Below are 12,269 nucleotides of genomic sequence, written 5' to 3' on the forward strand. Positions count from 1 at the left end.
AGCTTACGATAATTTGTACCCTCAGTTTCTTAGGCAACTAAAATAGTCCACCTGAAGAATTATTTTTCGAATCCTCCTCCTACTAAACACACCTTCTTATCTTTTCACTCACCTTACAATTTATCATGCCACTGCTGTGTCATTTTCAAGTTCAACTGCCGTTACTGCTGGCGCAAGAGCGCTTATTTGCTCAGTGCACTCCACTGCACCGTATTCTTGGCCAATGGCCAAGATCTGCTGCAGCCAAAACACCGTTAACGTCAACACCATTACCACATCCCGAACATAGCGGAATTTTTGAATAATGTACTTGCTGGCATGCAACTGACGACGACATGCCACCGCACCACCCGCCACCCGCCAACGACCCGACATGCTATCAGTGTTGTTGCAGTACAACAACAACGAGTATGCCTGCAGCCGCATCAGTGTGCCAGTAAATCATCGCACATAAAGCGAAAGTTCCATTCAAGCATTGAACAGAGGCAGCAAACAAAATGTGAAAAAAATCACGAACATATACAATAACGTAACACACAACTACGCACACAGGCTCGTATCTAGGTATGTATATTTTAAAAAATATGCTTGTGGTTGTTGTAAGTTTCAGAAGTTAAAAAAATACTACCCTCCATTCAGTCCATTAGCCTCTCGCGTTAATGCCAGCTTAAAGCGTATACAAAAGTGCACGAACAAAACCAAAAAAAAAGAACGAAAATAAGAAACATGCCAAACCGATAAGCGTGTCTGCATCATTGACATATTGGCAGGAGTTCTTCATTGATTTTTGGTCACCAGGCCAGCTGGGCCGCATAAATAACGATGCTTCTCGGACAGGCGCAGCGGTTCGAAGCCCAATTCATCCTGCGGTATGCCGAACTGCGTCAATTTGGATTCGTATGTGGCGAGCAGATCGTCGTGCGCTTTGATGACGCGCACCAGTTCGTAGCGCAGCTCGTCAATCAATTTATTCTTCTCATCCAGCGACGATGCGATTTGCTTCTGCATATTTTGTGTAACATCGCCGGAAGCGCCGCAGATCATCTGTGTCTGTTTGAGCAATAAATCGCGTTTCTCACCCTCACGCTCCATCATGGATATCTTGCGTTCGAGCAGCACATTCTTTAAGCCCGTCTTCTGTTGCAGCTCCATAACGACATCGTCAAATTTCAATTTGAGTTCTTCGCGCTCCTTTTTGAGCGTGTCGTTTCGCAATAACAGCGTTTCGGTTTCCCATGTGAGCGCCTTCAATTGCTTCTCTATATAAGTGTTGCGTGCTTTGAGACGCGCCAGTTGATTGCGATCGCGCTCGAAATGTTCCATCTTGCGCCGCAAATCGGCAAGCTCGGCTTGTGCTGCTTCGAGCGGTTCTTTTAGTTTGCGATTTTCAGCCATCATTTCGGTGGCTGTGCGGTCGCTGCGTTCGGACTGCTTACGCAACGCTTCGAGTTGTTCCTTCAAACTGCTGATTAGACCCAAATTGTTCAGTGTGATGTCGTTGTAGTAGTTCTTCATGTCATTGAAGGCGGTGTCGTGACTTTCAATCAAACGTTGTATTTGTGTGTTCTTACGTTCCTCCACCTCGAACATTTGCATGCGGTACACCAGTTCGACTTCATTTTTCAGCGCCTTCATTTTCTCTTCATGCAGCAGTTCCATATCTTTGGCTTCGCGTTGGAATTGTATGCGCGCTTCGCTGGAAGCGGAAAGCAATGATATCAGTTTTGTCAGTTTACATTATAAGTATAAAGATACTGTGAGAAGATTTAATCAGTTTAACTAGCTCCATATAATATGATCAAATTTGACCCGGACTGTCAAAAAAAATTTCCCACAGTTAAATTTCTTTTTCAAAATATCTTTTTTTTAACACCTTCAAAATGGGGGTCCTAAGCCAATACAAGTATGCCAAAAGTTAATCCTAATTCTCTTAATTCCTTCCATACACTCTAACAATTTTCCGGTTACGACTACAAACTCAAGGCTCTTCACTAATTATGATGCGTTTGAAAAATATGGGGCCCTCAGTTACATTATCCAACATATCCTTAGCGACTTCTATTCAGCGCCTTTTTTTACTTTAGATCTTTTGGTACGAGTCTGGCACTGACAGATTAGATTAGATAAATAAATGAGGGTTGCCCCGTGATCTAAGGTGTATTGTGCCTTCTCGTAAGTCACAACGACTCACTTAGCCTCAGCATATTGATAAATTCCAATATATTGCTAGATGCTATTGATGTAATCCAAATTTGGAAACATGGATCTAAAGGCTTTTATCCTGCATCTACCGACTGCTGTGTTGTCAATTAGAAGGTGTTAAGAAGTTCCGACTCCATCTGGCAGAGCCGGAAATTCGCACAAAAGGTTCTTGTTATATAAGTGCTTCTTGAGCCTGCAATGGCCAGGGTAGAAGGCGACAAGTAGCCTGAGTTTGTCCCTTGTGATGTTGATTACATATTTAAGCCTTTTAAGGTTGTAACCACCCATTAGTCACTTTTGGCGCAAGACTTGGAGTTGTTGCCAATACCCCTCCCAGCCCATTCCTTACGGAGCAGCTCCTTTAAGGAACGGAGACTGAAAGAAATAAACCCGACACGCAGATGCAGGCGAGTCGTTGCAGCTTGGGCCGATACCACCGCTCTATATATGATAATCGGTCGCACGATCATGACGTACAACCACTTGACAATCCTTGACTTGGAGCCCCAGGATTTATCAGCTAGCCGATTACAAACCATAAGTGCTTTAGTAGCTTTGTCAGATCAACATGCTGCTACAACCGCAGAGTGGAATCCAGCATGAAAGCAAAGTGTTTGATCGTATTTGTCATCTCCATCTCTCTGTCCCAAGGGTTAGGTTCCTGAGGCCAGGCAGGGACCTGCGTCTCGTAATCGGGACGATGGTCGTCTTCGATGGATTGATGATAAGTCCAACTGCACCATCCTTTGGCTACGCCTAGTCCCCTTTGTATGATATCGCTGAGAGTGTCCTCAAATTTTCCTCTAGCCATGATAACAATGTCGTCCACATATCCTTAAAAACGGACTACATTGTTAGTTAGCAAAAGAGCAGTTCGTCCACAACCTCTATCCAACTGCGCACCGGTACTTACAGTCAATCCATAAGAGATTTTGAGATCACCTGTTATCTCTCTGAGCACTGCAACTTTTTCGATCTTATCGTCATTAACAGAGGTGGAAGGACAACTCGCATGAGGCAAGTTTTCGAGGACTACACGACTTTGACTGAATTCTTTGGGTCACTCAAATACTTTTGTTCAAATACTTATGTTTGTGATAAAGTAGACCCCATAATGCAGAGTCTCCGCGATGCCATTAGACCTACAAAAACTTGTCTCATGGTTAAAGTCCCTACCCAATCACATATGGAGATTTAAGAATGGACCGGTCCGAGTCAAATACACTTTTATGTTCAGCCTGACACGCTGGAGTTTAAAGAGTAAAAATTGTTAAAATAACTACTCACGCCATCTCATCATTGTGTTTCATCTTCAGCTGCTGAATTTGCAGTTCATGCGTTTCGTCGTGCTCCCGCAACAGACGTCGCAAATCGCGCTTATCCTTCAGCAATTCCTGCTCCTGCGCCACATGATCCTCCTGCGCCAGCTTCAGCTGTGTCATGGCCTCGGCGCGTATTTCCCCAATTTTATTTTGGTTCTCATACTGTAAATGCTTCATCTGTTGCATAATGTGTTTGGTGTCGACATCGGCCAGCTCTTGTGCCATCTCCACTTCGTGATCCTTGTGACGAACCTCATAGCGGGTTTCCTCTATATTAAATTACATCAAATAATAGCAATTAAAACCAGTTAGAAAGCGTATAAATCATCCCTGTTAATTGCCATGAGTGAGGACATACCCAACTGTCCTCTGGTGATCTCCCAGAATGTGCGTATTTTGTCGCGCTCCAATTGAAAGAAGTTACGCTCTTCACGTTCACGCTCCATCTCCTCCTTCAGTTTCAACGCGAACTGCTCCAGCTGGTCGCGCGTCATGGTGGACGTGTCCACGCCATCAATTAACACTGAAAGCATAGAAAGTGAACTCAATTGCAGCTAATCGAAATCGAATCGCGATGATTTCAAATTCATTTAAGCTTGTCGAATTAGGTTAAGTGTGTGTTGAAGTTGTTCTTGGGTTTGTGAGCATCATACCATTTCGTGCTGCGACTAATTTCGCAGCAGGACAAGAAATAAGTGTGTAAGTATGTGTGTGGCACTATAAGTGAGAGTAAGCGCTGTTGGTGGTAGCATATGAGAGCTAATAAGTAAAGTCGTTATAAATCATGACTTTATTACTGGCATTCAAAGTAAGTGGTGTCACTTAATAATTACCAATAATTGAGTTTTAATTGAAACGGTCGTTGTTGTTACATTCTACTTAGTGTTTTTATATTGTCTTGGCCTTGATAATGAGTAAAGAGGATGTCGAAAGTAAAATGTCACTGAACAACACTAGCAGGGAAGGTTGGTGGAGGGGTTTACCCTTAGGAGCTCTCTATCAACCACAGATTCAGACTTCCTGACTACTGTAGTGTTTTCCAAGTCAAGGCCATTAAGATAGCACTAGATTTACTGAACCGGAGTGCAGCCTCCTTCAGAGAAGTAACCTTCATCAGATAGCAGAGCGGCTTTAACTCATTAACAGTGCTTTCAGGGCTGGTCAAAGAGTGGCTAACCTCGCTATCAATAGCATCGAGTGTCTTTGTGATATGACTGGTATGGGTGTCATGCTACAGTGGAATCGCAGGAAATTGTAAAGCTGATGAGCTAGCAAGAAAAGGCACCCTAGAACCGCTTTAGGTAGAATGGGAGCGGGTCGATGCTCTCTTATTCTCTTGTGTTCTACTACTAGATAGCTGGGCTTCGCGGAAGCTTAGCCACCGCTGGGCCACCATCAGTACATGTGTTGGCGCAAAAGCCGTTTGGCCCAAGATCGACCGCAAGGATTCCAGTTATATCTTTGTCCTCAGTAAGGCTAGCCTCTACCTGGTTGTAGAGTATTTAGGAGGCCATTGCCTGTGCTTAATGCCTTCACTGCGTGGGAAAAGCTATACTGACAAGCTTCCCTTGGGTTCTTAATATAGTGTACTTATCCAAAATCGGTTAGAAGGTTATAAAGTAATCACGAAGCACATACCATTTTCCGAAATAAGACTAGTTTTTTGAGGATATATTAAATTTGAAGATGGAGCTATGTGTAAAAGTTCACGCAAGTGAGGAAAGTCCTCTGAGAGCCATTCACTTGGTAGTGGCCAGAAATGATTATTTTACATATGGTTCAAGCAGTTTTCGACTTCTGGTCTTAGATCAAGTATCCTATGGGTGGCCAAAAAATATCCGATTGAAGGCGAACTAAAGTGAGAAGGCGAAACATCCCCTCTCCAGGGTTGTGTAAAAAACCACCCCAATGAAGACAAGAATAGAACAGCCTGGGATGAGTGACCTCCTTTTGATGACGACCACTGCAGACGAACTAACGATTACGATTTAAAGGCATGCACCTGCAATGTTCGGTCCCTTAAATGGGAAGGTGCCGCTGCACAGCTGGTTGATGTCCTCGTTAGAGTAAAGGCAATTTAGTGAGGGATTCGCGATGGGAGAGAGACTCCGTTGCCGAGTACTGGCATTTACCCCGGTGGAAGAACGTATAGCCAAAATTCGCATCAAAGGGAAGTTCTTCAACATACTCGTATCTCTGATTTGCGCCCACGTCCTGACGGAAGAGAAGGACGATGTGCTTAAATATGTATTATATAAGCGCTTGGAGCGCACCTATGAGAGCTGCTCCCGCCGAGATGTAAAAATCATGTTTGGCGACTTTAAGGCCAGGGTAGACAAAGAAGAATTTAGCCTCCATAAGGAAACATCCTCAAATGGGTTGAAGCTGATCGACTTCGCCAGAGCCCGAAATATGGTTATCTGTAGTATTAGATTCCAGCATAGAAAAATTCATTACTACCTGGCTCTCTTTGGATCGAAAAGCGACCAACCAGATCGTTCATGTTGTGTTAGACGAAAGAAAGCCTTCGGTATTTTAGACGTGCGTACGTTCCGAGGTCCTAGCATTGACTCGAACCACTATCTTGTTGCAGCGAAGAAAGGAACACGCTTCTGTGCAGCAAAAAACGCACGTTAACAAACACAAGGAAGATTCGACGTCGAGAAGCTGCAAACACTACAGACAGCCGAACGTTTCGCTAATCGACTTGCACTTCTGCTATCTGAGAGCACTCATCAACAACTCGGTATAAGAGCATTGTGGGACGGGATTTCAAGCTCTCAATCTAGTTCTTTTAAACATGAGGATGTTTTGGTCCAAAAGACCTATGTTTCAATTACATGTAGGCATCCCGTAATAAAAATCTTGAAAATAGACCCGAAACCGAACACTAACCTAACTTAACAGTTAAAAATTCGTTTACGCTTTAATTACTTCTGTATAGTTACCCCAAAATAGTCTAAACGATACAATTTCTATAAATAAAAGATCGCCTTACGTGTAGCTTTATAATTGTCACTCATGGTATAATTAATTTCTCGACATAGCGCTGCAATTGGCCTTGGTCTGTTTGTTGCCTGTGCCGAAAGTGGCTGAACAATCGCTGAACGCGATGCACTTGTTGTGGCTTACACCAGCGGCGGCAATGATTTCATGTGGTTCTCTATTTGCGCAATTATTTTCTACTTTAATTTTTGCTTTTCTCCAGTTTGCTAAGTTTTCCTTTTTTGTGTTGTTGCTGCTCTTTTCACATATGAGTTGGCGCGCCATTATTGCGCAGGGTCACCCTCGAGAGACGGTATTTAGTAACTAAGTTGCTAATGTATCGTATGGCTGGGTGGTATAGCTTTTGCGGTGCGGAACGTCAGCTGTAGTTGACCAGCATGCCTGTATGTATGTATATAGCTTACTGGCGGAGACGGCACCGCAAAGTGGAGTTGAGTGCGTCCCGTCGCGAAATGTGCATTTGGGCAATTATGCCGCTTGTGGCGCAGCGGAGGTCATGTGGCACGGACGAGTATTTACGAAATTGAGGAAGTTGACGAAACATTTAGTTGCCCAGTTAGCAATAGCGAAAATGTATAACTATTTATTGTCTGGTTGTCTGGGAGTATAATGACAGTAAATGGATGTTAGATGAATGTAATTTCAATTCAACACTTAGCCTTAGATTATAGTTTTGAATATTGAAGAATCCACGCTATATTCCATCCTGCCCAACAATGATAAGATTTGAAGGTTACGACAGTTTCGTCGGGTTAATTATTGTGAAGTTCGTTTCACAAAAACTATATTCGTTCGTGACGTCATGAACGAAAGAAGATAAATGTTTTGCAGTTACTAGGATTGTTTGATTGTTCATTTCGCTCATGATGACAATTCCTCTCTAACTTTTTTGGCTTCTAATGGGCAGTAAGCAAATTTTTGCAAGATCTTTAGGCTGACGTGGCGTATGAGTGACCAAGTATCCGACTGCGCCGAGTCGCTTGTGGTAAAAGCAATTATCCGCTCGGTTGTGAAAATTAAGTAAGGAGACAACAGCTGCACTGCAACCGCACTTGACTCGCGACTCTAAGTGCAGGGCATTAGTACAAACAAATAAATAAGATCCCGTTAAAGCCTATGTACATATTCGAGTACATATGCACATGCACATGTGCGCAAGTAAATCTAGAAACGTCTAAGTATAGAATTCTTTCTCTTATACTGACGGAAATTTTCATGACCTTAGTTAATTGCCTAAAGAATATGATTGCCTTATATATATTTTTAACACACGCATGTGTTAGTTAGGGTATCCATTATTCCAAGTTGGTTATCTGGTCTCTATTTTTTCGAGCCATACCTGACAAAATGTTGGCTCTAAAATCAGAGAAATGTACTGGTGGTAAATTGTCGAAGGAAAGACTTACATTATGTTTTGTGTCAATATGGTTGGACAGAAAGAAAAGCTATTAGTCATTGGAAAAGCGGCCCGAAATCACACAAAAAGGCGTGGACACAAAAATGAATATTCTTTTATTTTTAGATAATGCTGCCTCTCATCCCAGAGATATCTGCTTGACAAACATAACTTTAGAGTTTCTACCGCCTAATACAACATCCATATGCCAGCCCTTAGATCAGGGCATAATTCAAAATTGTAAAGCCATGTACAGAAACTTCATTATAAAAGATATGCTATCGAATATTGATACAGCTAAATCCGCATCATAATTATCAAAAAAATAAATATACTTCATGCTCTGTGTTTTGCCAAAGCTTCTTGGGAGAAAATTGAAGCGTCAAACGTAGAAAACTGTTTCCGAAAATCTGGATGTATACAAAATTCGAATGTCGAACTGTTTGAGCTTGATGATGATATTCCATTAGCAACACTCTTTAATTTAAATGAAATTGCACAACTTAGTGGCATTATATTAGAGGATTATTTAAATATTGATAACTTTGCATACACAGAAAATGACAATATTGAAATTGTTTATGAAGGCGTTACTAATACTGGGGAGGATTTAAGTGATTCTGATGAGGAGGTAGCTCATGGAAGACTTGGATCTAATTAATATTTATCATGAAGTATTCAAACAAATTTCTCGCTTGAAAACGTTTTCTAAACGTGATGTTGTTGCATATCAACAACTAATAACTTTAGATATTCGTCTTGTGGAAAATGAGAAAAATGGAAGCAAACAAACCTAAAGCAATCAACAATCCGTCAATTTCTCCAGCAATAAAACTAATTTTTAAATTTTGCATATGTTCTAATACCTAATCCTAATTTCATTTATGTTTATGATTTATGAATCTGAATTTCTTATCCATATGTACATGAATATTTTTCTATAATAATAAAAATTTATTACAAAATGTTTTGAAATGTATTAACATATTTATTTCCTTAGTGGAGGGAACATTCCACATATTTGGTTTTTTTTTTATTTTCCTTAAAACTCTCTATTGGACGGACATCTCCCTTAGACGGACAAAATCGCTGCGGACGTCAGTGTTCGCTTAAGAGAGCTTTGACTGTATATATTTGTAGGGTGGATGGAGCAATGTGTAGAAGTTCACGTAAGTGAGCAAAGTTCTCTAAGCGCCATTAATTTTACATATGGCTCAGCAGCTCACGACTTTCGGTCTGAGACCAAGTATCCTCTGGGTAGCTAAATAACTTTCATTTGAAGGTGGATGCCATGGACGGGACTGAGATGAGTAGGTCCTTGGGTGAGCTTGGAGCTCACCTATGAGAGCTGCCTCCGCTACGATGTCAAAATAGTGCTTGGCGACTTTAACACCAAGTTGGACAAAGAAGGTATCTTTGACACAACGGTCTGTAAATTCAGCCTCCATGATGAAACATTCCCAATGACCGTGATCCCGATTCTCCAATCGATAACGATGGAGCAGACGTTCCATTATCCGATCAGGAAGAGCTTCGAATATCAATTACCCGTCTGCAAAATAACAAAGCGGTGAGGGCCGATGGGTTGCCAGTCGAGCTATTCAAATACGGTGGCGAAGAACTGATAAGGAGCGTCTATTCGTACGGTATACCACGTCGTATGAGCAACAGAGAATATGATTTTATCTGCATATAACTTTTACAAGAATGTCTTACTAAACAATTTATTTGGAACTTTTTTGTAGAACAGACAATTTTGTAATAGAATATAATTTTTTTTCAAGATTATAGATTTTCTTTCCTAATGAAAAATATCAAAAGACGGTATGTATATACCATAGATGGGGAGAGAAATATGATTTAAGCATGATTTAAATTGAGAATAAAGAGTTTGCTTACGTTGAAACCTTTTTCAAGGCAACAACTGAAAATTCAAGGAGTGTGTGTAAATAGAAATAAGCTTAGGTAATAATGTTTCACCCTGATGTTTTTAAAAATATATACTTATATATATATGTATGTATATGTACCAGTCCTCAACTGGCCAGTAGTCAATGGCTTACGACAGTGACCAACAATTAAGTAATAGCAGCGACAGTTATAACTTCGTGTGTGCTTTAATTTTCATAGCGACCATGTTGCATGCAACATTTGCTACAACAGCCATGCATACACACACAGGCTTAAATAAATATAAATATGAATACATGGGCATGCATGTAGCAGTGGTATCTGTTCAGTGCCGCACTGCGTTTAATTGGCAGGCAAAATGACCGGCAAGCATACTGCATGGCAAGGGCTTATGTCTGCTTGACTACAAACCTATATAACGCATGAGAATTTCTTTTATTGCCCAGCATGACATTGCGAGTGCAGCAATTGTAGCAATATGTGCCACTACATAAATACGCGTACGTTGCAGCACTTTGTTGCGCGGTTAATGTACACACATTGTCGGCAATTCAAAATGTTGCACGAAGTACATGCCACTGCATGGTGGCATCAATGCCCGCCAAAATAACGCAACAGCGAATTTATTCTTTATGCATGATGAATGTGCAACTTTTTTGGTGAAACGAATTGTTGTCGCTCGATTGCATAAAAATCGCAAAAATCAGCCGATCCGCATTAAGGCTTATCAGCCATTGACATTTTCCCACTAAAAGCGTCAATAAGCCATTGTCGCTGCTATTGTTTTCGTGGCGGCCATGCGACGCTCTAAGCGCGTCTAAAACGCACACAATTGACTTCTTCGTCAGCCGGAAGCGTATTTCATTTGGCGCGCACTAAAATAACCAAAACTGCGGATTTTGCTCGTGTCGTGGCGCCTCAAAATATGCTCGTAAATTACACGCAACCATTGTGTGCTTTTGATAGCGCACTTTTAGGCGCACTGCAATTGTGCGAAAAGTCGACGCTTTGGCAAGCCTAGTGACACCAGTTTCGGCATATCCTACGTAGCGTATTTGTATTGCTATATTACTGCATTCGCCATTTTAAGCAGCGCACTCGAAGTAATTTTATTTCTTGCATATTTATGCATTTAAGCGCCGAAAAGCATGCAGCATTATTTGTGCCTGTCCCCTTCATGTCCATTTCCAGCTTTGAGTGTCAATGCCGTCGTTGCTGCAATGCCATTGCTGCATGGCAGACAGCGCTGTTTTAGCTATAAAGCAATTTTTTTCATATTTCCTTCAACATTTAATTTATTATGCAAAAGGGATGCATTGCAAGCGCTTGTCGCCTGAGTCGAGGTTATCCCTTTGCTATTGAGTGCTGTGTGCATGCGTTTCTTGTGCGATTTAAAGCTTAAAGAGGGTGACACATGCATGTGAAAACTAGCAGACTTTCTTAAAATAAATTGAATATTCCGTTAAGCGCTAATCGACACGAATTTGAAGCATATGTGAGTAGCAAAGGTACTTACTTGGCGCCTTCTTGCCCTTCTTTCCTTTAGCCTTTTTTGGCGGCTGAAATTAAACAAAAGAAAAATTATGTATTAACAAGCGTTCAATGTGATTTTCTATATAGATTGCGTTCAACATAAATATAATATGTACTATAGTAAAACACACTTCATCCATTTCCGGCCGCACTTAGATCCACTGCTTTGATTTTATTCAAACTTTTTGAGATTTTTACATTAAGCCGTTTAGCCCCGGGAATGTGGTCGAAAATTCGACCATCAGCCGAAAACGATACTTACTAAAGTGAAACAATATTTTATTAGAGTTTGTCATTCAAAACGTTTATTTTGTTCAATTTTTCAATTTCACATTACATTTTATTTACAATAAAAGATAGATACACGTCGTAAGTTTTGAAAAACTTTTCTTGAATGTTCAATATCTTATACTACATCGCATTTTGTGCATTTATATGACGAATGTTTGTGACAATTTTGACAACGACGAGGCTTCTCTAATTTGTTAATGCCATGCCCAACTTTGTCTTTACGAACACTCTCCAGAGCGGCATCTTTGGATTTTCGAACAGCTGTTGACTGTGAAGTCAACGTCTCCGAAGACGAAATCGACGATATTGCCATTCGAAGCAAACATTCTGCAACGTAAATACGGAACTGTAAATGATACAACGGTTCTATATTCGTGCAATACATCTTTCGGTGGTGCGTGACATTCCCTTTTCATATTTGATGAGAGCACAATGAATTTTCCAAGCGTTCACCATTGCAGCATCAAATCCATTTGCTATCAGTGAAAAATATCACTTTTTTCCTCGAACGCGAATTCGATAATTATTCATGGCATTATCGAAGAGATCAACATTCGATTATTGTATGCTCTTACGATGTGTGGCATATTTGGAGGTCACACGCGAAT

The 12,269-nt window shown here is 41.0% G+C and overlaps 1 protein-coding gene across 1 annotated transcript in view; it reads right to left on the reverse strand.

Annotated features, from left to right (window-relative positions):
• Positions 1-559: 559 nt before the first annotated feature.
• Positions 560-12,269, reverse strand: part of LOC120776031 (dynein regulatory complex subunit 4) — a 21,515-nt gene continuing 9,805 nt past the window's right edge. The window contains exons 2-5 of the mRNA XM_040106474.1: positions 11,354-11,396; positions 3,883-4,047; positions 3,490-3,793; positions 560-1,696 (exon numbers count right to left, since the gene is read on the reverse strand). Of these exons, the coding sequence (XP_039962408.1) occupies positions 778-1,696; positions 3,490-3,793; positions 3,883-4,047; positions 11,354-11,396 (1,431 nt within the window). The 3' untranslated portion in view covers positions 560-777. The remainder of the gene's footprint in view (positions 1,697-3,489; positions 3,794-3,882; positions 4,048-11,353; positions 11,397-12,269) is intronic.

This window comes from Bactrocera tryoni, chromosome 4 (genome assembly GCF_016617805.1).
Source record: "Bactrocera tryoni isolate S06 chromosome 4, CSIRO_BtryS06_freeze2, whole genome shotgun sequence".
Lineage (NCBI taxonomy): Eukaryota > Metazoa > Arthropoda > Insecta > Diptera > Tephritidae > Bactrocera > Bactrocera tryoni.